At 39.5% G+C, this 26,087-nt stretch overlaps 1 protein-coding gene and 1 pseudogene across 8 annotated transcripts in view; both read left to right on the top strand.

Moving 5' to 3' along the window:
- RNF38 (ring finger protein 38) overlaps nucleotides 1-25,564 on the top strand; it is a 125,299-nt gene extending 99,735 nt beyond the window's left edge. For all 8 annotated transcript variants that reach the window (XM_037036173.1, XM_037036172.1, XM_037036171.1 and 5 more), the window contains 8 exons: nucleotides 7,426-7,593; nucleotides 8,837-9,007; nucleotides 11,379-11,540; nucleotides 11,837-11,943; nucleotides 13,129-13,213; nucleotides 16,880-17,001; nucleotides 20,055-20,154; nucleotides 22,083-25,564. In XM_037036173.1, the coding sequence (XP_036892068.1) occupies nucleotides 7,426-7,593; nucleotides 8,837-9,007; nucleotides 11,379-11,540; nucleotides 11,837-11,943; nucleotides 13,129-13,213; nucleotides 16,880-17,001; nucleotides 20,055-20,154; nucleotides 22,083-22,145 (978 nt within the window). In that variant the 3' untranslated portion in view covers nucleotides 22,146-25,564. The remainder of the gene's footprint in view (nucleotides 1-7,425; nucleotides 7,594-8,836; nucleotides 9,008-11,378; nucleotides 11,541-11,836; nucleotides 11,944-13,128; nucleotides 13,214-16,879; nucleotides 17,002-20,054; nucleotides 20,155-22,082) is intronic.
- Nucleotides 2,836-4,278, top strand: LOC118979831 (transmembrane protein 258-like; annotated as a pseudogene).
- Nucleotides 25,565-26,087: the final 523 nt, after the last annotated feature.

Raw genomic sequence — 26,087 nt, 5'->3', positions numbered from 1 at the left:
AGCAGAGCCTAGGTGAACACCTAGGTGTTCATCAGGGTGGGGCCACTTAGTTGCTGGGTTGTGACGCTGTATGTGGGGACAGGGCCAAAGGAAAGCAATGGCGGGCCCCCTCTGCTGCCTCCTGACGCCGCCACGGTCCTCGCTATCCGGTCCTCGAGATCCGTCCCACTGTGCTCGAAGCGAATGTGCAACCGTGGTCAGCCCGCTGCTGGGTTTGTTGCTGGGGACTGCATGGTCCGTCTCACTGCTCACTCCCCTGCTGTTTGCGCAAATGTGTGACCACAGCCAGCCCACGGTCCCCAGCCCTCACTGGGTCAGCTCGTGGGGGGACTGCCTGCACGCCTGGGTCGGGGATCTTTCCTGCCTGACCCCGCTCCCCTGCTGGCTCCGCCCTGCTTACCGGTCTGGTAGAACGGTTCGTTGTTGTTGGACTTTTGTATAGTTCAATTTTCTGTTCTTTGGCTGTGTCTTTGTTCTCCAAACCATTGTTGTATTCAAACTTGGTTGTGGGAGAAGGCACAGTGTTTCTACCTATGCCTCCATCTTGGTGGAAGTCCTGGTATTCTAAGTATTGAAAGACAAATCAGCGACAGAGGTGCTCCGTCCATTTTAATTTAATGTTATTTAGAAGCTCTACCAAATGCAATATAATGTGGTAATGGATATGAAAAACTGAAAGCGCCCTGGCGGGTGTGGCTCAGTTGGTTGGAGTATTGTCCTGAAACCAAAAGGCTGTGGGTTCCATTTCCAGCCTGGATACATACCTAGGTTGCAGGTTCCATCCCCAGTCCAGGTACATACAGGAGGCAGTTGATCGGTGCTTCTCTTTCTCATCAGTGTTTCTCTCTCCCCCTTCCTCTCCCCCTCTTCTCTTCCTCTCTCCCTATGGCTGAGGATTAAGAAAAAAATTGAAACATTGATCTTTTTCATCCTCACTATATAATTGTAGAAGAAAACACAGATTCTAGTTTGAAAGAGTTTGATAATGGTGCCTAAATGCAAATTCAGTGTACAGAAAGCAGAAGCATGTTGATCAAATAGATAAATATGTTATAGCTGTACAATGAAGCATTACTCAAAAAAAAATAGCAAAGTAGTAATTCATGCTGCACTGTGGGTTAATGTTGAAAACATGCTTAAATAAAAGAAGCCACTCATGAAAGGCCACAGATTGTAGATTCCATTTATATGAAATGTCTAGAATAGGCAATTTCATAGAAATGGGAACTAGGAATAAACAGTGATTGCTAATCTTAGCAGAAAAGTAGAATAAATAATTTCTTCATACCATGGAATGTAATATTCAGGGAATTAGAATTATGCCAGAAATGTAAGCATTATCTGCAAGAGATAGAACAAGAGAAGCAAAGTTGAGGACAGTATTATGTCTCATTTTGTAAAGCAAAGTGGGCTTTTTGGCCAACCCAGTACACTATGTCAGACTGTATGAACACGGAGGAAAATATGGAGAAATATATACTGAACTTGGATGTGTGTGTCCTGAAGAGAAGGGAATGGGAAGGTGGTTAAGGATGGAATCAAAGAAAGAAAAGGAAAAGACTACATTTCAAAAGAGATGAGATCCCACTTAAAACAAGTTATGTGTTGCATGTATACACATATTGAGAAATGAAAAATTGTGTATGTAAATATCAGAACAACCCAAGATGGAACCTGAACAGACCGATGGCTGTGGCAGAAATTAAAGCATAATAAAACACCTATCTTTAGAAGTTACATCTAAATTATCTAATCTCTAAAGAAGCAGCCAGTAATTCCAATTTAAAGCATTTCAAATCAGTAAAAGAAAGCTCCCAAGTATATTTTATGAAGCTTACATAACCTTAATAATGAAATCTCATAGGCAGGTACAACAAAACTCAGCTAGTTTTCTTTCCATTTGAATACAGATGCGTATGTTCCAAATAATCCTAGCTAGTGGTATAGTAAAAGAATCTATTAAGAGTTATTGAAAGAGTTATTATTAGAGTTTATCCTGGAAATGCAGGATGTTTAACATTAGCAAATCCTAAAAAATGTATTTGTTGATTTTAGAGAGAAAAACATCAGTTTGTTGTTTCACTTATGCATTCATTGGTTGATTCTTGTATGTGCCCTGACTGGGATTGACTTGTACCCCTGGTATATTGGGGTGACACTCTAACCAACTGAGCAACCCAGCCAGGGCAGCTGTCATTCCTAATAGAAGATCTGAAATAAAATGGAAATAGAGAAAAACAATCTATTGATAATATAACAAAAGCCACAAACTTAGAAGAAGACTTTGAGGAATAAATTTAATAATATAAAGAAAATTAACTTCTTGAAGAATAGTATCATAGTATTGAATATGTGGTGGCATAATGTTCCAGTGAAAAAAGCCTTAGTATAGAATTGTGTTCTTTGTAAAGTAGCATAACCCTTAATGTGATTCAATTAATACAGATCAGGATATCAGTGGGTTTTGAAACTGAATAATATTGTTTGACTTTATTTACAAAGGATAAATGTTTGAAGATGGCCCAAAAATAAAATGAAAAGGAAGTAACAGGAAGAGTTTGTCTGACTAGATATTAACATTTTTAGTAAGATACTATACAGTAATTGAAACAGCACAGATTTGGCGTGAAATAGATGTTAGGTGTATATGAGATGTTATTGAATGGAAAAATGATGACATTTTAGTTTAAAGGGAAAAGGATAGTTTAATAAGTGGAACACATATAATTGCAAGGAAAAACTAGAGCCCGACTTCACACTATAAACAAAACAATTTTATTTGGGAGTATAAATTAAATATAAAAAAGGAAAGTATTAGAAAGTTTAGGAGCATACATGTACAGGGTGAGGCAAAAACAAGCTTATAGTTGTTCATATGGAAAATAATATAATGAATAAATAGTAACAAGAATAAACTCATGTACTCACAGCTGCAAGCCTACTTTTTTCCCCATCCTGTATAACTTCATAATCTACAAAAGCCAAATTTTGACTACATACCATAAATAGAAAATCATAAAAGGAAAAATTCCATTGTTTATCAAAAGATAAAACATAGACTGGGAAATATTTTTTATACATGACAAGCAATAGGTGCTTATTTCTAGTTAAAACTACAAATGAATGTATAGACAGTACAACAGAAAATGAGCAGTGAGCAAAGGATATACATCAGGGGTCCCCAGTGCCCCTGGCCATGGACCAGCCCATTAGAAATTCAGCTGGAAGCAAAGCTTGCATGAGCTCCGCCTCCTGTCTCCTCCCGCATCCACCAACTCCACCCACCCCCCACATTCCACAAAACTGGTCCTGGTGCCAAAGGTTGGTACAGATTACTTAAAGAGAAAGAAATTGAAACAGTTAATAAGTATTGTAAGATGTTTAACCTCTCATCAGAGAAATACAAATGTAAAGCAAGCACGTTGACATTGCTTTTTTCTTTCTTCAGGTAGATACACATACTTGTAACCCAAGTGTGTATCTACCATGAGTGGAGATGCTATGATATGAGTCCTGTTGTTACTGTTGGGATTGTAATTTATTCCATCCAGCCTTTTGCAAATATTTAAAATACATTTATTCTTTTACCCAGTGAGATTTCTGAAATAAATTAAGCTATTAATACATAAGGATATATATTCACCAATACTTTTACAATTGTATTTTTTTGTCAAAAGAGTGAAAGCAACTTGAACATCCATTAGTATACAAATGATAGGGCTGTGCTGAGTGCATTTACTTGAAATATCTGGCCAGTATCAAAAAGAATGACTGCCTTGCTGGTGGCAGAGTGGTGGGTTACCCTGTGCCCAGCAAAGTGGAGCTTGAGGCCATGAACAGATAGACCAGCCCAGTGAACCCAGCTGTCTTCCCCTCATCTGACTGCGTTACACTGTTGACCATTGCCATGTTCTTCACCTCCTGGTCCTTCGTGTATGAGGTCACCCTTCACCAGGTACACTTGGGACATCTGTACATAGAGCTCCTCATCTTGTTGGTGGTCTTGCTCTTCGTGGGTTCCGGTGTCCTCTTCCTGCTGCTCTGCATCAGCGTCTGTGTATGAGCTCCCAAGGTCCCAATCAGCAGCTTCACTGAATCCTCGCTTTTGTAAATTGATTCTTTTTACTATTGCTGGAAGTGTCCCGCCTGCTACTCACAATAAAGGTAGATGTGTGACAGAGAGGGGAAAAAAAAGAATGATTGCTTTTAACTCACTTGAAGAGTTATCTATAATAATTGAAAGATAAGTTGAAAGGCAATATGATCTCATTTCTGTTAAGAAAACAAAAATAATGGCCCTGGCTGGTGTAGCTCAGTGGATTGAGTGCGGGCCTTCGAACCAGAGTATCGCAGTTCGATTCCCAGTCAGGGCACATGCCTGGGTTGCAGGCCAGTTCCCAGCAGGGGACACATGAGAGGCAACCATACATTGATATTTCTCTCTCTCTCCCCTTCCCTTCCCCTCTAAAGATAAATAAAATCTTAAAAATATATGAACAGTGAAAAAAAACAAACAAAAATAAGACAACAGTTTGTGGGTAATCATGCTTGTTACATACTCATGGAGATGTGGAAAGATGTTACTAACATTGTCTCAGGAAAGGTAGGATGAGAATAAGACTTTAAAAAAGAAATTATTTAACTTTTTTGTCTTCTGTTGTTTTTTTAAATTACATTTTATTGATTATGCTATTGCAGTTGTTCCAGTTTTTCCCCCTTTGCTCCACTCCACCCAGCACCCCCTACTCCCTCAGGCAATCCTCACCCCATTGTTCAAGTCCCTGGGTCATGCATGCATGTAAATTCTTTAGCGACTCCATTTCCTACACTGTAGTTTACATCCCCATGGCTATTCCGTAACTACCAATTCATACTTCGTAATCCCCTCACCTCTTCCCACATTCCCCAGAATGCCCCTCCCATTTTGCAACCATCAAAAAGTCCCTTTAACATTTCATAAAATTATGGTTTGGTTATGAAACTCCTCTAGTATTTTCTTGTTTGTTTGTTTTTTTGTAAAGCTCTTTATCTGCCCTTGGATTCTAAATGATAGCTTTGCTGGGTAAAGCAAGCAGTCTGGGCTGTAGGTCCCTGCTTTTCACGACTTTAACTGTGTTTTGCCAATCCCTTCTAGCTTGCAAATTCCTTTTGAGAAATCAGCTGACAGTCTCTTTTTGGGGTAATTATCTGCTTTTCTCTTGCTGGTTTTAAGATTCTGTCTTTATCCCTAAGTTTGAGCATTTTGATCATGATGTGTTTTAGAGTGGGCCTCTTTGCATTCATCTTGTTTGGAACCCTTTGTGCTTCCTGGACTTGCATATCTATTTCCTTCTCCAAATGAGGGAAGTTTTCTTTTCTTATTTTTTCAAATAGAATTCCAATTTCTTGCTCTTTCTCTTCTTCTTCTGGCACTCCTACGATGCGAATGTTGGGACCCTTTAAGTTGTCCCAGAGGCTCCTTACACTGTCCTCATTTTATTTGTTTTTTTGTTTGTTTATTATTTATTTTCTTTCTTCTTCTGATGGTGGTTTTTTGCTTCCTTATGTTCCAAATCATTGATTGCATTCTTGTCTTCATCTACTCTACTGTTGTTTCCCTGAAAATAATTTATTTCAATTAATATATCCTTTGTTTTTGACTGGATCTTTTTTATGCTATTGAGGTCCTCACTAAGATCTTTGAGCATTCTTAGAACAAATGTTTTGATCTCTTCATCTGAGATTATCTCCATTTTGTTTAGTTCTTTTTCTGGAGTTTTGATCTGTTCTTTCATTTGGGCCATGTTTCTTTGTCTCCTTGTTTTGGCAGCCTCCCTGCGTTTGTTTCTATGTATTAGGTAGAGCTGCTTTGACTCTGTGTCTTGGTAGTGAGGCCTAATGTAGTAGGTGTCCTGTAGGGTCCAGTGGCACAGCCTCCCCTATCACTCAAGCTGGGTACTTGAGGTATGCTCTTCAGGTGGTCTGAATATACCCTCCTCTTGTAGTTGAGCCTTGGTTGCTGTTGGCAGATCAATGGGAGGAACTTACCCAGGCCAGTCAGCTGCAAGGATTGGCTGTGACCACTGACCACCAAAATCTGCCCCCCGTGGAGGATCAGCTGTGCAGGGGCAGGGTGCTCCACCCTGTAGCTGTACACTGGGTGTTCTGGCCCTGAGGTTTCCCAGGTAGTGCAGGTGAAGGTCAGCCCCAACCTGTGTTCTGCCCAGGACCATCCAGAATGAGCTATAGAGCAATCTGAGATGGCTGTTACTTGTGCTGAGCTTGGAGGTTCCCAGGAGAAGCCAAGCCGTAAATCTAGGCTGGCTGCTGCTAGTGCTGGTCCTGGGGTCACTTAGCAAGAGGAATGGGGGCTATAGGCTCACTAAGGCTTGCTTGCCTTTGCTTATTTGAGAAGATTTAGGAAGTTGTGAAGCTGTGAGCCAAAACCAGCCATTCATACGGAAAAGCCACTGTTAACAGTTTTGGTGGGTCCATAAGTTGGTTGGGACAGAGGCTCTGGGGATCTCCAGGGCAGGGGAAACAGTGTTAGCCAGGTTGATGGAGTCTCAGATAGGGCACCCGCCTGCTGGCTCTGTGGTTCAGAAAAGGGCCTCTGCTTGCCTTTCTGTCTGGAAGAAAGTTGCCCCCAGCTCTCACCTTGATGCCAGACACTTGATTTCCTCCCTATATACCACTGGTGCCTTTCAAGCTGCTACTTCGGTTCTGGAGCTCAGAGGGAGTAAGTCTGAGTAAGTAAGTCCATGTGTGGGTTCTTTGAGAGGAAGTGCTTGGGACCCCAGCAGTTTTTTCCACTGTTTTTTACAGCCAGAAGTTATTTGGGACTTATCTCCCAGGTACTGGAACGGCTGTGGTTGCTTTAATCCCATAGTTTTCAGATTTCCATTCATACCCATTTCTGACGGTGCAGAGTGATGGTGGTCCCATAGTTGTCATTTTGATGTGGTTGTTCGAGGAGGTGAGCCATGTTTACCTAGGCTTCCATCTTGACTTGAAGTCTGTCTTGTGGTTTTCTGTTTAACTTTTTAAAATGCTACTCTTTATTGTTTCAGTAATTGCAATGAAACAATTTTTTGTCCTTTAGGGTGTGGCCAGGTACTAAAAGATGTGAGCTGTCATTTTTCCAGTTTTTCTCTTTAGAAAAATTTTCATCAGGCTAGAAAAGTTAATAGAGTTCATTATTTTCTAGGACTTTTCAGGAAATGTTTTTTGGGGAAATTTAGTTCCAGTTCTGTGGGTATCATACTGTTCTTGAGACAGACAGGTTTTCTACCCAGTTACAGTGTTTAGCTGAAACTGTTGGTGAAGTACATTGTGAAAATATGTGTACCTGAGGAAAATCAATAAATGATCAGACTTTGATTTTTAATTGTTGATATTTTATCCAAACGGCTAAAATTCTGACATTGTGTTTTTCTTTCCTAATAGCTTCACCAGGGCACTGTCCCTGTTTCTTACACAGTGACAACAGTGGCACCACACGGGATCCCACTCTGCACAGGCCAGCACATCCCCGCGTGCAGTACCCAGCAGGTCCCCGGGTGCTCTGTGGTTTTCAGTGGGCAGCACCTCCCCGTCTGCAGTGTGCCTCCTCCGGTACGTCCATGCGCGCTCTTAGATGGGCTAAGTGTGTGACAGAAATTTAAGAGATTGCCTTCTGTAGCTTCTTTTCCAGCTAGAGAAGGCTATCACGTTGCAACGGCTCTCTCAATAGCTTTCTTATAGTAACAGTTTAAGGAAATTCGCTTTATACTTTGATATATTTTTACATTATTTGAACTATACATATTTGAATATCCTGAAGGTCAAAGCATGTTCCCTCATATATCAGCACTGTTTATAATTAATCTTAATTTAGGTTGGCCTTAGAGTATTCAACACAGGATATTGGACTAGTTAGTAATAAAGTCTGGTTAGTGATCAGCAGTAATAGTCTCAGCACTTACTGGGTTAACAAGCACTGTGAGTGCTTGGTCTGTGTATTCCTCTTAATAAGAAGCCTGTGGTGAAAACGGTACCCCCATCTTGTAAATGGTGAAGTGTAAATTTCTCACTTAAAGCCTTAGAGACAGTATGAGAGAACCTGGATTCATACCTTCTTCCTCTGCCCCTTACACTTGAGTTTTATCTTTTGATCTACTAACCTCCAGCCCAGCCTCTTTATTTCACAAATGATGTTGCTAAAATCCAAGAGATTAAAATGACTTGTCTAACATCAATAATGTTTTCAAAGTAAAGCACTTTGCTAATACAGTCTATTAATAATAATATGGTAATGTTATGTATTAATTATATAAATTAATATGAAGTCTATTAATGTGAAACTAACACCTTTGTCCGAATGTGAAATTAAAGCAAACCTCAACCCAGTTTGTCAGGTTGATTTGCCCAAGCTTGGTTTCTCAGCAACAGTGTGCTAGGTCTGCAGACTTCAAATACTGAGAATTGGCTTCCTGTAAATATAAAAATCCAGAAATAAAAAAATCCTACAAGATTGAGAAAGAGAGCTTCTTGGAAAGCAGTGTATCTTCTGTATCTTAAACCAAGCAGAGAGAGGTTCCTCTACTTTCCTCCCCGTCTCGTGGGTGTTCATGAGGCTAAAGTAGAAGTTAGGTGTTGGGACGGACTTGTAAGAGCTGTGTAAAATACAGAATAATTACTAGTCACCAGTGTTTTACTAATAGGTGTAAACATGCACTAGTGTTTTGTTGTTAATATAGGTTACCAAAACACTCTGATTTGGGGGGAATATGGCAATGACATTTCTATCTCACTGTATAGTTTTTTTAAAGTAATTGTATATTCTGGTACTTTTAACAGAAAATAATTTCTCTTACAGATGCTACAAGCATGTTCGGTTCAGCACTTGCCAGTACCATATGCTGCGTTCCCACCCCTTATTTCCAGTGATCCATTTCTTTTACATCCTTCTCACCTTTCTCCCCATCATCCTCCTCATTTGCCACCACCAGGCCAGTTTGTCCCTTTTCAGACTCAGCAGTCACGATCGGTAGGTATCTTTACTCATGTCTTTAATTTTTCACAGAATGTTTAGACCTAAAAGGCAGATTAATGTGGTAGATTAAGTTGTTACCATTTAAAAATTGTAATTTAGGCATTCTTCTGATTCTTAAAAGAAGAAATCCTTAAACATACACATTAATATATGTAAACATATCTAGAATTATTTTGGTTTTGAAACTTTTCTAGTTATCTTATGTCACTTGTCTGATTTAAATTTGTTCTTCATATCTGTAATCTCTTGGGAAGTAATGTGAAGAAAAAGTTAGCTTTTCTATTTTTTCCATTTATGTATTTCTAAAATGGAAAATGAAAATAATACAAAATATACAATGAAAATATTGTTATACTTGTTAGAATAATATTTATACTTATTTAGGTAAGTAAAGTAATCCTCTGAGCCTCAGCTGTTTGTTTAACTGGCCTTAAAGAAAGGCCAGTTTTTTTTGTTTTTTTTTTCACTTTGTTCTCAGGAAAGGTAGGTGAGATAGTATGTTAACCTAGTTAATTTGTCCTGGGACTGGAGGACATCTGAGAGGCACGTTATTTAGGGGATAGAGAAGGTAAGTACTGGATAAGTGGAAGGATGGGCACAGAAAGAAGGCACAGGTAGTTGTTGGTTTGGGGAGGGGGGCGGTTGCACAGGCCAAGGTGAACCTCTGAACCATCAAGCATTAAAAAAGAATAGAAGAAAGAACATACAGAAATGGTTAGAGTGGAAAATTTCAGCCCTATGATAAAAGGAACTTGATGGCCTATTCCAGCAGAGGCGAACTATCCTTTACTAAGGGTTTATGCTGGGTCACAGGCAGGGGTGAACCTACCTGACTGCTTTCCTGAAACTATAGAAGCCAATTTTGACAGAAGTTTAGTTAATCCTAAAAGCTAAAACTACTTATACAAGAAAAATCTTTTATTAGGCTTGGGTCAAGATTTATGTCAGGATGTCCCTTAGTTTCCAGTATCTAGGATTCAGAGGTAAAACAATTTGACCATCATTTGGACTTATTTAAAAGGTCCAGTCACATAGCCAGATCAGAACTTGGGTTCATTTGCATCGCGTAGTGTCAGCACTTTCAGTTTCTCTCAAGCGTACATAAGCTCCCAAATTAAAAGTGTTAGTAATTACTTATATTTGAATAATGTGTTACTGCTCTCTAACTGTGGGAGGGAGTCAGGTTAACATTTAAGAATATGTTGAAAATAGTCAACACAAAAATGTGTACACAAATGTTCATAGGAGCATCAGTTCCTAAGAGCCAAAATATAGAAATGCATGTACCTGTCAACTGATGAATGGATGAAGAAAGCGTAGTGTATCTATACAGTGGGTTTTTATTCAGCCAAAAGAAGCAATAAAGTATCGATAAACTACAAGATGGATGAACCTTGAAAACATTATGCTAAATGAAAGAAGCCAGATAAAAGAGCCACAATATTACGTGATTCTGTATGTATGGATTGTCCAGAATAGGCAAATGTATAGAAACGGAAGGCAGATTAGTGGTTGTCCCGGTCTTAGGGAGGACTGAGGGGAAATGGGTGGTGGACGTGACCACTAATGGGCTTGGGGTTTGGGGTGGGAAGAGTGGAGAGAAATGTTCTGGAACTAGATTGTGGCTAATAAACAAAAATGAGTTGGACCCCTGAGGGTAAATTTTATGTCATGTGAATTATATCTCAGTCAGCTACTTTTTAAAAATCCCACATGGTATATGCTTTACATAGCACTGTGTGGTACTTTGTGCATCGTCTCAGTGTTTAAAGCACACTCTTGAAATAGGCTAGGAACATGTCAGTTTTATAGATGATAGTGTTGAGATTCAGATTAAGTAATTTACATGAAAGTCAAATGGGTGGTCACTGACCGCACCAAGAGTCTGTCTAATGCCAAAGCCTATAAGCTTCAACTGCAGTGTAGTGCCTAGTGTGTCTTACCACATTAAGCCCTGGTTCTTAGTTCAAAGCAGGTATATACCACGTTCCATTTAACATAAGGGTTAAGTGTCTGAAAATCCTGGGAGTAGGTAAGTTGTGTCATGTACTTGGCTTACTACCCTGACTTTTTACCTTTTCTTCTCATTTTAAGAGAAGGTTCACACAGTAAAAGAAATGTATCCTTTAATGGATAGTGGAAATGTTCAGTGACATATTTCAGAGACATACTGAAATTCAGTTAAAGGCAGAAGGATTTTTACTATGTCTGTATGTCCAGGTTATGTATGAATTCAGGTTAATGTGAACATCAAGAAAGTCATGACCTTAAAAATACTTGAGGGAGGGTATATTTTTATTATTCTAGCACAGTCTGTCTAAACACTGGAAGTACATTAGTTTGCTTTCCCCCCCACCCTCCTCAGCCTCTGCAAAGGATAGAAAATGAAGTGGAACTCTTAGGAGAACATCTTCCAGTAGGGGGTTTTACTTACCCTCCATCAGCCCATCCACCAACATTGCCTCCGTCAGCTCCTTTGCAGTTCTTAACACACGACCCTTTGCATCAAGAGGTGTCCTTTGGAGTAGTAAGTTTTCATTCATTGTTATTAATGTATCTGTTTTGATAACTTCTTTTGAGTTTTGTTTCAGTGAACTCTGCGTATTTGGAATCTTTATTGTTGAAATCATTGGGTTGGAAAACTGTATTTAAAAATATTACCTATGTTTTAAACTAGTCATTACATCTATGGGAATATTTAAGAAATATTAAATACCACTTGAACAGTAAAGAACTTTCCAGGGTTTTGTTTTTTTTTTAAGAGATTGGTTAAGTATTTATAAAAGTAGGATGTCCTTAAATTTATTTATTCTTTTCCTACAGCCTTATCCTCCATTCATGCCTCGGAGGCTCGCAGGACGCAGTCGATACCGATCCCAGCAGCCAATACCACCCCCCCCTTACCATCCCAGCTTACTACCATACGTGTTGTGAGTGCTTTCTGATTTTAATAAGTTCTGAATTTGGACATCCTTGAGGTGCTCTCTCCTTTATGAGTACCTTTTATGTGGTATATGATTTAGAGTGTGTTGGTTATTTGTTTTTATTTAATGTTAAGGGGTTGGGGTATGGGACTATTTAAGGGTAAAAGAAAGAGAAGGGCCAAGGATGAGGGAGAAGTGGGGGAAGAAGAAATTCGTGAGCTAGAAAATAGGTTTACCCAATCTAAAGGTAGAGAAGTTTTCAATTTTTGCTACTTTTACAACTGGCATCACTTGCTACCTTCTCCTGTTATCCAGCTTTTGATGCCACTGCTTTCTCAAGAAAATAAAGAGAAGTTATGTCTATGCTTTAAATTTTAATCCTCTGTTAGGATTAAGTTTGTAACAAAAGCAGGGAGGGATTAAACGTGATAGTTCTTTGTTCGTCTCTCATGTAATGAAGTCAAGAAGTAGGCAGTGCAGGAGTAGTTTGTTCAGCCCGTAACTCCGAGGAATGGTTCTGCCATCCTATGTCTTCTCGACATCAGCGGTCCCCAACCTTTTTGGCACCAGGAACTGGTTTCCCGGAGGACAGTTTTTCCACGGGTGGGGCGGGGTGGGGCGGGGTGGGGCAGACCGAGGCAGCGCTCAGTCGTAATGCTCAGTCGTAATGCGAGTGAAGCTTTACTCCCTAGCCCTCTGCTCACCTGCTGTGTGGGTGGGTGAGGTAATGTTTCTCTCTCTTCCCCCTCCCTCTCCCCTCCTTCCTCACTCTCTAAAAAATCATTAATTAAGAAAAAATTTAAAACACATACACACACTATTTTGATCATTTTGGCTCTATTGTAAACTTTATAATCAGATAGAATAAGTTTTCCATCTTAGTTCCTAAAATGATTTTAATGTCTTTTGTGTGACCTATATAAATTTTAAAATCAGCAAGTCAGTTTCTACTTTGAAGATTGTATTTATTTTTAATGAGAGGGGAAGGGAGGGAGAGAAACATCAGTTAGTTGCCTCTCTTACACGCCCCATTATACTATTGTGAATATTTTTTGTGTCAGTTTTTGTTAGGGCGGTTTTTTGACACAGATGCGCCCTAACCGTTCCTTGCCCCTATAGCACTGACCTTTCCCCCATTCACTGAAGGACGGCAATAATGTGTCAATGCTGTGGTTGGTTATGTCTCTGCAGATCGATGCTTCCAGTGCCACCTGCAGTAGGCCCAACTTTCAGCTTTGAATTGGATGTGGAAGATGGAGAAGTAGAAAATTATGAGGTTAGTAGGCGAACTTTGAATTAGTTTGGGGAGTATTGTGTGCATAAATAGAATTGTTCTCAATTCATTCATCTAATTAAACATTATTTGGTAAATGCTATGTACATTTCAAAATACAACTGTTTTAAACAGTGTGTGGCATTCTTAAGGATATTTTGTCATGTACCACACTGCTCCCATAACGAGACCGACTTCTGGTGCTCTATCGGAATCACATACAACTGCCGTGAGAGAATGTAAATGAGAAAACAGTGAATTATGAGTAGATGTTCTCAAAGATTTTGTGGAAGTCAGAGTGTTTGAGCCGTTTCCTGAAAGTTGGGGAAACTTTCTTGTGCCTAAGGTTGAGACAGGAAAGTGCTGGATGTTCTTGAGCAACTGCATGCAGGCTGTGGGTAAGGTGAAAGGGACAAATTGAGATTTGACTAGAAAGCTCAGCTGGTGGTTCGGGAGTGTCATGCTAGGGAATGGACATAGTTCTGAACTGTGAGAAGAAGGAGCCGCTAATTTTTTTGGTGCTCATGGCATCAGATCTCTACCTTTAAGAGTCACAATTTTGCTAGTAGCATAATGGAAATAGATGAGAGAAGTTAAGTTGGTGGTGGGGAGAGCTGTGTAGGTCAGGCAGTAAATTATAAAATCATGCAAGTTTGAACTATGGGAACTGCAGATAGAAAGAGTACATTCAAAGACATTTTTAACATTTGAATCAGCGGGATTTGATTACTGAATGAATGGTTTATGGTAATGTCAAGGGTGTGGGTGGGAGGGTTGCCAAAGAAGATGCTCTACGAAAAACTGCCATAGCCCAGGAAGAAGGCAGGAGGCGACAGTAGGTCGAGAGGTTGACATAGTCTGGCTTAGATGATGTTGGTGTTTGATTATTTGAAGTTATGAGTAGGAGGTGCAGTCTCAGGGTCGGAGGGCAAATTTGGATATGTTGAATGAGTGACTGTATGACCTGGTTTTGATACTGTCAGCTATCTTTCTCATCCCAGCCTCACACGGTCTCTATACAGTATGAACACAGATGCTCCTTGGCTTATGGTGGGGTTACATCATGATAAATCCAGTGTTAGGTTGAAATGCATATCGTCAGTTGACATGCATTTAAGCTACTGAACATCATAGCTTAGCCATTTCTACTAGACACATGTTGCTTTCACATCACTGTACAGTGGAAAAGTCATAAGCCAAACCATCATTAGTCAGAACATCTGTGCTGGAATACTTTTTTTTAGGTGAATCAGACCCCCCAGGGACAGGGAGAGGAGAGGCACACACAGACACCCACACACTCTTTTAAAGTGCCTTTGGTTTGTTTTTAATGCATGTAGAAGAGATCAGGCCAGCTGCTCAATTCTTCTCTAGTTTTCAGAATGCCATTATGCCACCTTTTTTTGTACAAATATGATCACACTGCAGTGTCCTTTGGCTTCCATTTCTGGATTTCTTGGGAGAAAAGGGCTGTGGTAATTTCCTGATGTTGTTTGTAGAACGCTGTTTATGTTACTTTTGTGCAGAGCAGTAAGAAAAGGAGTTAGTTATCTGTCCTTAGGTATTCTCTACCAAAATTAAGTCTTAAATTATGTCGCTGAAAGGACAGCTCTTCATTAAACAGACTATATACATACCAAAGGGGGAAACAGTGGTACTATCTGGTGTAAGAAGAAAAGTTTGTATTTGGTATTGGAATCCCTTTCTAAACTGTATTTTGGGTTGAACAGTTTAATCTTCTGCAGAGTCACACTTGAATCCAGTTGAGAAAGTCTCACTTGCTTTTCCGGTTTTATCGCTGTGTGCGCGTCTGAGACGCGCCCTCGGCCAGAGTGCTCGCCGGTTCTGAACCTGCCCTGGACGTGCCGCCTGCATGCGTTTGCACCCTTTGTTCCTTCTGCCCAATTGCGTCCCCCCTTCTTCCACCTTTTCAAGCAAAGCCATCAAACCACCTCTGTGAAAGGCATTTCTGTTTCTAGTTCATTATCACATCTTAGTGAGTTTCTCCCTCCTTTTTGTCCTTATAAAACCACACATAATAATCATGTTGTCTTGTCTGCTGGGTCATATCATTTGTTGAGAGTTTGATCATCATAACATTTTCCATTCAATAAGGGCTTAATGAACATATTTTATTGAATATAATTGCCATACTTGTATTAGTTGACCTAAGTGTCCTATAGTACATGTAATAGATGTTTAATAGAGATCAGCTGTCATAAATTTTATATGCAAATTGTAATCAGTACCAGTTACATTTAACAATGTGTTACCCTAGCATTTAGAAGGACTTAGGGGCGCACGTGTTCGCAGAGGAGGAGCAGTACATTTTAGGTGACCCAGGTCTCCGGGTGAAGCTGTACTGAAAGCCGCGTGTGCCATCGGTCACATTAGAACGTAGCTATCACAGCATTAGTTACTGAGATTTTTTTTTCAAGAAATCAATTGTGCCTCTCATTGTCTCATCATTTCTTTGCCACCCACTCTCTGCCCTGTGGCAGCCTGTAAGAGGGAAGCAACACACAGGCCTGCCCGGTTGTACAGTGGAGCGAGGGAATGATTTGCTGTTGCAAACTGGGAGAAAGGAGGTCCTTGTATAAAATTGGAAAGTGCAGTAGCTGCAATACATTCACATACCAAGTATGCTCAAATTCATGAGTCCATAGTGATACTTCAAAAAGTGAAAAACCTCAGTGGCCTTATCCATCCAGCACTTTGTATGTAAATTATACCACTGAATGCAATTCGGTGGGCGGCAATTACTCAGTGTAGAAGTATTTTATCTAATAAATGAAAGGATGATAGAATTAGAATATTACCATTTTTCCATCTTTAATGAATGAATTATGTAGGCAGTATTTCATTAGTGACTGCTAACTTAACAACTAGGTGTGATGAGCTATGATCAAAGTAGTCAAATCCTCCATTTTATAGGAAATACAGGGGACGAGGAAACAGGTCAGGGTGGGGTAAGGCTCAGTCAGCAAAAGATACTTGAGACACAGCAAGCAGTGGTAATAGATGGATTTATTTGGATCCTGATTTGAATAAGCTTTTAAAAAGCTTTTAAAAAGTGTTTTGAAAGTAATTGAAACAATCAGATATTTGATATTAAGGAATTAATAATTGCTTAGGTGTGAAGATACTGTGGTTTTGTGCTTTAAAAAAAAACCTCTCATTTTTTTGGCATGGTGGTTCTCATCCTGGGAACAGTTTTGTCCCCAAGAGGATATTTAGCAACATCCGGAGGCATGTTTGTTTGTTGTAACTGGTGGTGCGGGTGGTTCCTGGCAGTTAGCAGGTAGGGGCCAGAGATGCTGCTGAACATCCTACAGTGTTCATGATCTCACCCCATGATAAAATTTTATCCAACCCAGAATGTCAAAACTGCTGAAGGCGACAGGCTGTTTTAACTATACGGAACTATTTACCAGTGAAATGCCATGTTTTTGTTTTGTTTGAAAGTAATCTGTTTAGAAGTAGATGGTGATAAGTGAAGTAACAGTAGCTGTGAATTGTTGTGCCTGGGTTAACGGACATATGGAAGTTCATTATGCTGCATCACTTTTTTTGTATATATTTAAAATTTCCCAAAATAAATGTTTTTAATAAAACAATTATAATAGAAAATTGTAAAGATTAAAAATGTGTCTCCTTTTTCATCAACAGGCCCTTTTAAACCTGGCAGAGCGACTGGGGGAGGCCAAGCCACGAGGACTGACGAAAGCAGATATCGAGCAGCTTCCTTCCTACCGGTTCAACCCTAACAACCACCAGTCAGAACAGACTTTGTAAGTGCGTTTTCTGACGTCACTCCATGTTAGGCCCCCTCTCTGCCTTCATGAAATGAAAGCTTGAGGGTCAAAGACAACTTGATAACGGTGGGTAACCCCTATTTCACACCCCGGGCCTGCGTTGCCTAGTTAGGTAGCAGCTAGTTACATGGGGCTGTTTAGATAAAGTTAGAAGTTCAATTTCTCAGTAGCACTAGCTAGAGATGCTGTATTGGAAGATATAGAACATTTCTGTCACTTCAGAAAGTTCTTGTCGGACAGTACTGTTCTGCATTATTAGGTTGACTAGCAATTTTATGGTTTCTAATTCAAACTACAATATTCTATACATGATTAAAATCTTATACATGTAAAATTTGAGGTTTTTACCTAAAGATTCTGCTTATTCTAGTATCTCCTTTATAGCAACTCTACTGAGATATAATTCACATTTATAGTGGTTCTTAGTATATTCAGAGTTTTGGAACATTCTTCACAAGCAAAAATACACCATTTTCATCACCCCAAAAAGGTACTCTGCTCACCGTTAGCAGCCAGTCCCCATTTCTCCCTGGTCCTCTTCACCCTGGCACAAACCCCCTCTAATTTTCTTATCTCTATAGGTTTGCCTGTTCTGGACATTTCACGTTAATAGGATCATATAATAAACTTGTATTACTACTTTATTCCTTTTTGTCACCAAATAATATTCGATTGTATGGATGCACTAGAAATTGTTTATTTTTTCCTCAGTTGATGGACATTTGGGTCGTTTGCACTTGTTGACTAGTGTTAATAATACTGCTGTGAACATTCTCCTGCAGATTTCCTTTGCTCTGAAATTAGTGTGGTCCTGTGAAACCTTTCATAAGCCCAAATGGCATAAAGTGAAGAAGCAGTTACCATTAATTTACATGGAAAATTTTTTTGACTGCAGGTCCATAAAAAATAACCTACCAAATCATATCAAAAAACCCAAAACCTAAATTAACGCTGACGTACAGTAAAAGGAATGCTGAAGGTGCAGTGTAGTATAACCCAGCAGCATCGGGACACCTGGGAGCACACTGGAACTGGCTGAGGGGTGGTGGAGGGGTGTGTTGGGCTGAGGGGGTTGGGGTGGGAGGTACAGGAGACTGGGGTGTAGGAGAGACAAAGAGGAGCCATCTGTTAATGTGGTGTTGTCCGACTTTGTCAGAGGAGGCAGGTCATCAACTACACCTTCTGTGTCACCTGCCTCAATGTTGAGGTCAAGGTTTGTCCTCTGCTGTGGCTGCCTGAAATGTGGAAGGCTTGAAATACAGTATGTTTCGCTGCTTAGCCTCACAGATTTTTCTGTCATACACTTCTTAGTAGGCACTCAAAAAATCCTGCAAACCAGCCCCAAACCTTAGGTGCTCTTTCAGAGTGGAAGCTGTGCTCTCTGCAGTCATTGCAGGACTGTCAGTCATACACAACATCTGAGGCAAGGGCTTCCTGTTCAGTTCCTGGGTGATGTAACTGTCAGCTGTCACAATTGCTTTGGTTTCAGTACGTCACCTTTTCTCTTGCCATTGTATCCGCTCTTCAGAACCAATAGTAACTTCGGCAGCTTTCAAGGTTCTTTCTCTGCATGTAAATAGTATGAATGGTGGGTGAAGACAAGTTTAGCACACATACAATGTCCCTATTTTGTTCACCCTGATCTAAATGCTCACTTACATCTAGTTTTATATTAAGCATCCTTTCTTATAAGCTGTCATAGACTTTTCCGTTACCTTAGGACACAGCATGCTAACAGTACAAAATAAATTCAGATAAAGCACCGATGCTCACAGACATGGTTTGAAGCTATGGCTGATATACTGAGATGGTAGGAAAGGAGATGGCGAGGCCATTCTTGCACCTTGGGGTGCTTGCTGTAAAACGAATACTGAACGCTAATTTTGCATTTCACTTCTTGTTTGTTTGTTTGTTTGTTTGTTGGTAAAAGCAAAAATCCTCCTCATTTCAAGTACCAAAAATAGATACTAATGATAGGTCTTAATTAAATAAAGCAAAGTGGTGTAACACCAACTTTCAAAAAGCGGGGCATGCCTGTGTAGAGTTTTTCTGTGGATCTCTCCTGGTTTCCCTTAGGCATCTCGGTGTACTGGAGCATACGGTGATTATGTTTTTTGAGAACTTCTGGTTTTTCTAAAGTGGCAACACCATTTTATATCCCACCAACAGTGTTAAGTTTTAATTTATCCACATCCTCATAAACGCTTATTATTGTCTGTCTCCTGAATCCAGCCATCCTAGTGGGATGAAGTGGTATCTCATTGAGGTTTTGATTTCCATTTTCCAAATGGCTAATGATTTTGAGCTCTTTTACTATACTTTATTGGCTGTTTATATATATATATATTTTTTGGAAAATGTTCACATCCTTTGTCCATTAAAAAAATTTTTTTCAAATTTTGAATTACAGAAGTCATTTATATGTTATACATACAAGCCACTTATTTTCAAAAATTGATTTTCAAAAATAGCTCCCATTCTGTGAGTTATCTTTTCATGTTCTTGATGGGGTCTTTTGAAGCACAGTTTCATTTTATTTTGCTGAAGTGCCATTTATCTATCTGTTTTTGTTGTTTTTTATGCTTTTATTATCATCTCAAAGAAACCATTGCCTCTTTTGAGGTCACAAATATTTACTCCACTTTTAAGAATTTAATAGTTTTTAGCTTTTACAATTTAAGCTTTTGATCCATTTTTTTAGTTCATGTTTGTATACTGTGAGGTGTACGGTCCAGCTTACTTTTTTTTTTAACATTGCTGTCGAGTCATCCCAGCATCGTTTGTTGAAAATTATAGTACCTTCAGTATTAAGACTGGCTTGGATGTTAAGCCAGAGAGTTCCTTGATGATCTCAGTAAAGAAAAATATTTTTACTAAATGTCTTAGCAACATTTTTTTATTATTATTTTGCTTAAAATGTAAATGACACTTTGATAGGTGAGGCGGTAAGTGCTTTTGTGGTTTTCAGGAGTCATAACAGTGGAAAACCTCTTGGTTCTTTGGTCTCATGGTCTTTTTGTTCTTTCCAGGTGTGTAGTGTGCATGTGTGATTTTGAGTCAAGGCAGCTACTTCGAGTTTTACCCTGTAACCACGAGTTCCATGCCAAGTGTGTCGACAAATGGCTTAAGGTAAAGTCACGGCGTCTGTGAAGAGAGCAGCGTTGGGTTTTCTTCTCTGTTGAGTACATTTCACATGGAGTGTGTCCGTGGGTGGTGGAGGGAGGGTAAGGAGGGAGCGTCAAACTGCAATTTCAGGATGATTTCTGAAAATGAAGAGAAAAGGCCAACAAAATTAACTACAGTCATCATCATGGGAGTGATTTTGTAAAACCTGAAAATTCGTTGTTTGCCTTGATGATCAGCATGTCCTAATTTGTCATGGTGTGTATGGGCAAGGCCTAGACTTGTTAAGCCATTTTCCTCTAAAAGTTTAGAAGGGGACTCTACTGGAGCTCCTTTGTCAGAGATTTACATGGGAAAGAAACCTCTAGTGCTTTGATTTAATTCTGACACTTTTCTCCTTTATAGTTGGGGGGTGGCAAATACACAAATTCTGATACTTGTTATACCTAACAAAATTATTTCAGGGGCTTATAATTTCCCTTTTTTATAATAAAATAAAAATGTAATGCAATAAAATAATTTAAATAGCTTTACGTTGTGGGATTTTTTTTAAAGTATTCTGATTAGGAGATGGTGATACTAGGTTAGATAACTACACTTTGGTGAGGAAGACAGGAGCACAAATTAAAGGTACCTAGTTTAGCTCAAACTGAATCCTGAAGGAGAAGAGTCTGGACTTCTTAGGAAAAGAGAACATGGAATATAGTCAGCCTTGACATTGAGAACAGAGAACAATTAGAAAACTTCAGGTTCCATATGGCCAATAGTGAGAGTATGAGAGACAGGTGTGCGGACATGTAACCAGTGACTGGCTTACTGTGAAGTCACTGTGAAGTGTGAGAGAGTTTGGACTTGATCTTGAAAGCGATGTGGAAGGTTAGGGTTGAGATCATGTTTTAGAAAGATCACTTGTCACTGTTTAGATGCAGGGGTGTCCAATCTTGTGGCGTCTCTGGGCCACACTGGAAGAAGAGTTGTCTTGAGCCACACAGTAAATACATTGCGATGTGTAATCATAAAACCTCAGCGTTTTAAGTAAATTTATGACTTTGCGTTGGGCTGCATTCACAGTCATCCTGGACGGCATTGCAGCCTGCAGGGCTGCAGGTTGGGCACATCAGGTTAGAGAGTGGACTACAAGAAATACTTCCTGAGAGACAGGTAGATGCAGTAAAGATGTTCTGAGCCAGATGGAGAACAAATAGTGGCAATTAAATGAAAAGGACTGATTTGAAAATTATCGTAATAAAGAAATGAAAATATTTGATGAATAATAGGTTGTAGAAAGTAAGAGAGCAGGTGATACCTATATTGCTGGCTTTAGCAACTCAGCAAATGGTAGTGCCATTTGTTGAGATGGAGCTCTTTAAGCTGCTTATTAAATTTGTCTCAACTGATGATGGATAATGTCTCTATGGTGAAACTGACCCATTAAAAAAAATCTATGAAAAATTTAAAAGTAGCCCTCACCCTGGCTTGGTGAGTTGGACATCAGTCCTGCAAAGCAAAAGGTCGCAGATTTGAGTCCCAGTCAGGGCACATGCCTGGGTTGCAGGCCAGTTCCCAGCAGGGGACCCATGAGAGGCAACCATACATGGATATTTCTCTCCTTCTCTCCCTCCCTTTCCCTCTAGAGATGAATGAATAAAATCTTTAAAAATTATTTAAAAAATAAATATAAAATATTCAGTGCTGTGGAAATGACTATATTTACAACACAGCCTGTTTTTATGAATAAATAAATAGAACCAAAAAATCAATCATAAGCAATTAAGTTTGGGGTGTTTAATGGGATATTTTTAAAGACATTAAATGATTACTTTGCATTTAAAAAAAACAATCTAAAAACTATATGGAAAGTAAAAAGTTCCATTGCTCTTACTGTTACATTGTGTGAGTCACAGTTCAGCCAAGTTTTCTCTTTTGTGTTTTAGGCAAATCGCACTTGCCCAATTTGCCGAGCGGATGCCTCAGAAGTGCATCGGGATTCAGAATGACCAGCCTAAGAGCACAAACGCAGTTTGGGTGTTCCTCATCACGTGTACATATGGACTAGCCATTGAACTTCAATCTGTGTGGCTTCCAGCCCTCCCTTTACCAAAAGGGTCAATGGACCTTTCTTTGCACTGTGTGACTTAATCAACTATAAAAGCTTACAATTAGTCTTCATAATTATGGGATTGTTATACTAACCGTGTGATTGGAACTCCAAAGACTTTTTCTTTAGCTTAATTTTGTGTGTGCACTAACATTCCCTGGTTTTTGTGTGATCATTCCGAGTGTTGCTGCAAGATTACAGTGGACGTGATCTTTTAGCATGTGCTTTTATAAAAAGTGGTAGCTCCAGATGATATAGCAATCTACCTTATATAGAGCCTTCAGAAACTGTGAGTGGGAGTGAGTGCAGCGTGTGGTTGTTGATGATAAGTGTATCTCTGTGTGAGAGAGAGTGTGTAACTACTTGTGTGAGGGCATGGTAGCTACGTGTGTATGAGATCCTATATACCAGCATGTACCAAGAATGTGTGTGTAGTTTTAATTATGCTGCAATGTATAATCTGGTGTGTTATTTAAACAGCACTAGTACTGTACACTGGTTTTTTCCCTTGTGTTTGCTGTTGCACACTGATTGTTAAGGGTGCATCAATGAAGAGCATTGAATACTCCGTCCCCTTTCCTCCCCATGAACGGAATGAGAAAAGCCTTTTCCTTTGCTTCAGGCAGCTGTAGTCACCTTCTCTTTGTTGGTGGTCCCAAGTGGGTCACTTACGACAAAAAATGTAACAGATTTCTCACTCCATGAACCTAATTTTTTTATTCTGTTGTGAAAACTTTTTAAAAAATCTCCAACTTGCTGTTTCCCAAAAAAAAGGTGCAATATCATACATCATCAGTTAGCAATATTAGCATTTCAATCAGTGATTCGAATGTTAATACTTTCTTGTTTTTTCTTTTACATTTCCAGTAAGCTTTTTACAGGAAGTACCTGTGATTTTTTTTTAATGTTTAGATTTGTAGTCTATTCTGAAGATATTTGAGTAATATATTTCTAAGAATACCACTGGTCCCGTGAAGTCTCACTCCCTTGACTTCCACCAGAACAAAATCTGTTATCTAACTCAGCTTGATTTCTGGTATGTGTTCTTTGTTTAAGCTCCCATAGTCAACTAAGTTGTTTTAAGAAAACTGTATTCTGTTTGTGTGAATTCTTCTGCCAAGCTCCGATTCTGGAAGTTGTCTGGTTCTTCTCTCAGTAAATGTGCTTCTCACCGAAACCCTCGTTTCCAGGACGGGTCAAGTGCGGTGACAGCCCGAGTCCCTCAGGCCTGTTGTGCTTTGATGTTTGTTGCTTTTCTTTTTATTTTGAGAAAAATTTAATATAATAACAGGAGTCCAGAATACTTGCAGTATAAATGAAGATTTGACTTTTGTATAAAAAAATAATGCTGTAAAACAGGAGTTGACCTTCATTTAGATGACCCGAAGTCTTTCAGTACTTAGCTGTGTGGGGTTTTTTTTAATAGATTCATTGCGTGTAATGCAGGTTGTTCGAATTCACTCCCCAGCAGTGTTAGTTTCTCTCCCATTCTCCGTGCGGTCCGTACTGCCTGCCTCTCCCTGCAGTCGATGCCCTCGCTCTGCAGGGGCACAAGCCGCATGGCCCAGTCGGGACCGCAGTGATTTGCTGCGGGCCTCACCCCGCTCTCACTTGGCTCTGTGTCGGTTTTCTGCTCGGACAGCGTTGACTACTTGATACTGCCGTGCTACTTGCCTTCCCTCGGAGTCTCCGTAAGCTCATCACAGCTTAGAGTTCAGTGAATCAATTTACACAGAAGCACAATTTTGCCCTTCTCCAGACACTGTTGCCTCTATCTAGTCATACAGATAGAATTTTGCATACGTTCTGTTTGCCCCTGTATTTGTCATTGCATCAGAAATACATCTAAACAGTGGTAAAATGCACACATTACTTCTAAATCATTAGGATTCCCCCACCTATTCCTGATGAATACAAAGTTTGTTAAAGACCAAAATTATTGGCATAATAATTAGCTACATTACAAATCACGTATAGTTTAATCTTTATTTTTTTTATTAAAAAATCATGTTAAAAATGGCAAAAGCCCATCTTATACATAGACTTTTATATAGCTGCAAAAAAAAATTTATATCTGTACAGATCTAACGTAACACTACTACACTCAGTATTCATTTTATTGAAGCATGCAAGTAAAGCACTTTTTCTAATTTATATAGATACCTAGTTAACAAGGCACATTGTACTAATGACTAGGAAAAGTAGCTCTTTCTTCTTTCCCTTGACGATGAATTCTTGTCATAGCATCTCTTTTCCAGTAAAATTATGAGAGGCAGTTGGCAATTTAAGGAGGCAGCAGGGGCTATTTTGGTAAAATCCTGAATCGTTGCACTCTTGTGGCTGATCTCTCTTTGGAAATGTCTTTTTTTTTGCATGGGGCTCTTACGAGATGTGTGCAGACTTGCTTGTTCAGTGGTTAGTACATTTGGGGAGCACACGTGCATGTGTTCTGAACCAGCTTAGACTGGCCACGCGAGCAGCGCTGTGGCTGGGGAAAGAAAGAACAGTTATTTGTGCCCAGCAGTTGTCACCATGGGCGGTGCTCTGGATAGCGGGCAGATGACAGTTTGTTGCCTTCTTCCTCTTCCCTCCTAAAACAGTACCGGCTTTACCAACTTAATTCTGCTATGGAGTTTTGTTTTGGAGGGGGGGTTGGTGTGAATTACCATCTTTGATTTCTTTTTCTTTCCTCCCTACTCCTCCTGCCACCCCTCCTTTTTTTTTTGCCAGCCACCACCATCCCCCAAACAGAACAAAAAAATTCAAGGCCTCCAGGTATCAAGATCTCATTAGGATTTTCTGTCCTGAATTTTTTTGAGAAAAAATCTGAAAAATGGGGAAGCATATTTAGATTTTATACACTCTCTTGAATGTGATTTGTTAAGATTCTTAAATTTGGGCCTCTTAAATACTTTGAATGAGATCTATAACTCACAAGAATATTTTTTATAGATATCTTCAGGCCTTCATTAGAAAGCTATGTTCCCCCTGTTGGTACATTGGGTTACCTCATTTTGCTGTTGTTTCAGACTATAGAAGCTTACAGGGGTGCCTTTTTTTTTAAATCATATGCTGAGTCATTTCCTCAAATAATATTCCATTGTATCAGTTAACATAGTTTTAAATGTATGTATTATAAATATCTGTAACCAAATCATTTGAAGGCTTGATAAATTTTTAACAAAGTTTGTACATTTTTTATGAAAGTTACTAGTAATGCTTTACACTAAGTAGTGCAATGAATTTTTATTTTTAATCCCTGTGCCCAATTTTGGAGTTGAGAGGGTGTTGGTAATAAATGTATGATGTACACTTAAAGCATCCCGTTGTGTTTCACGTTGCTCTGTCAGGTAAGGGGAAGGGTGTGTGTGCTGGGGAGGGGGTGGGGGATTCTAGCAGGACTGTTGAGCTACTAGAGGCCAGATTTACTTTTTAGACTATCATTCAGATTTTGTTTCTGCATTTGTGTAAACATCTTTGAAACACAAAAGCAACTAGCATTATGATGTGGTACATGACTGTATCTTTAAAGCCAAAAAGATAGCCAAGTTAGACATTCATGTGGCATAAGCTTATTGAATAGTAGAAGAACATGAGTAGAAAATGGATTTCTTTCTAATCTAAGGCACTAGATTTGGGTTGGGGAAACAAGAAAGAAAAGAAAAGGTGAGTTCAAAGTCAGTTTTGTTCCCCCAAAGGTAAGGAGAGATTCGAGTCCTTCCTAAGGACTGGTTGCCCCAGTGTCTGCTCCATAAGCTTTTATTGAGCACCGGCTTATGCCAGGGAGCTTCAGGTTCAGGCATTGGGGTATTTCATGTATCAGTTTCCTAGGGCTCCCGTA

Source organism: Sturnira hondurensis, unplaced genomic scaffold (assembly GCF_014824575.4).
Source record: "Sturnira hondurensis isolate 20B ecotype Veracruz unplaced genomic scaffold, ASM1482457v3 Scaffold0022566, whole genome shotgun sequence".
In the NCBI taxonomy this organism is placed as follows: Eukaryota; Metazoa; Chordata; class Mammalia; order Chiroptera; family Phyllostomidae; genus Sturnira; species Sturnira hondurensis.
Note: the sequence above shows the minus strand (reverse complement) of the source record. Positions and strands in the feature narration are given on the sequence as shown.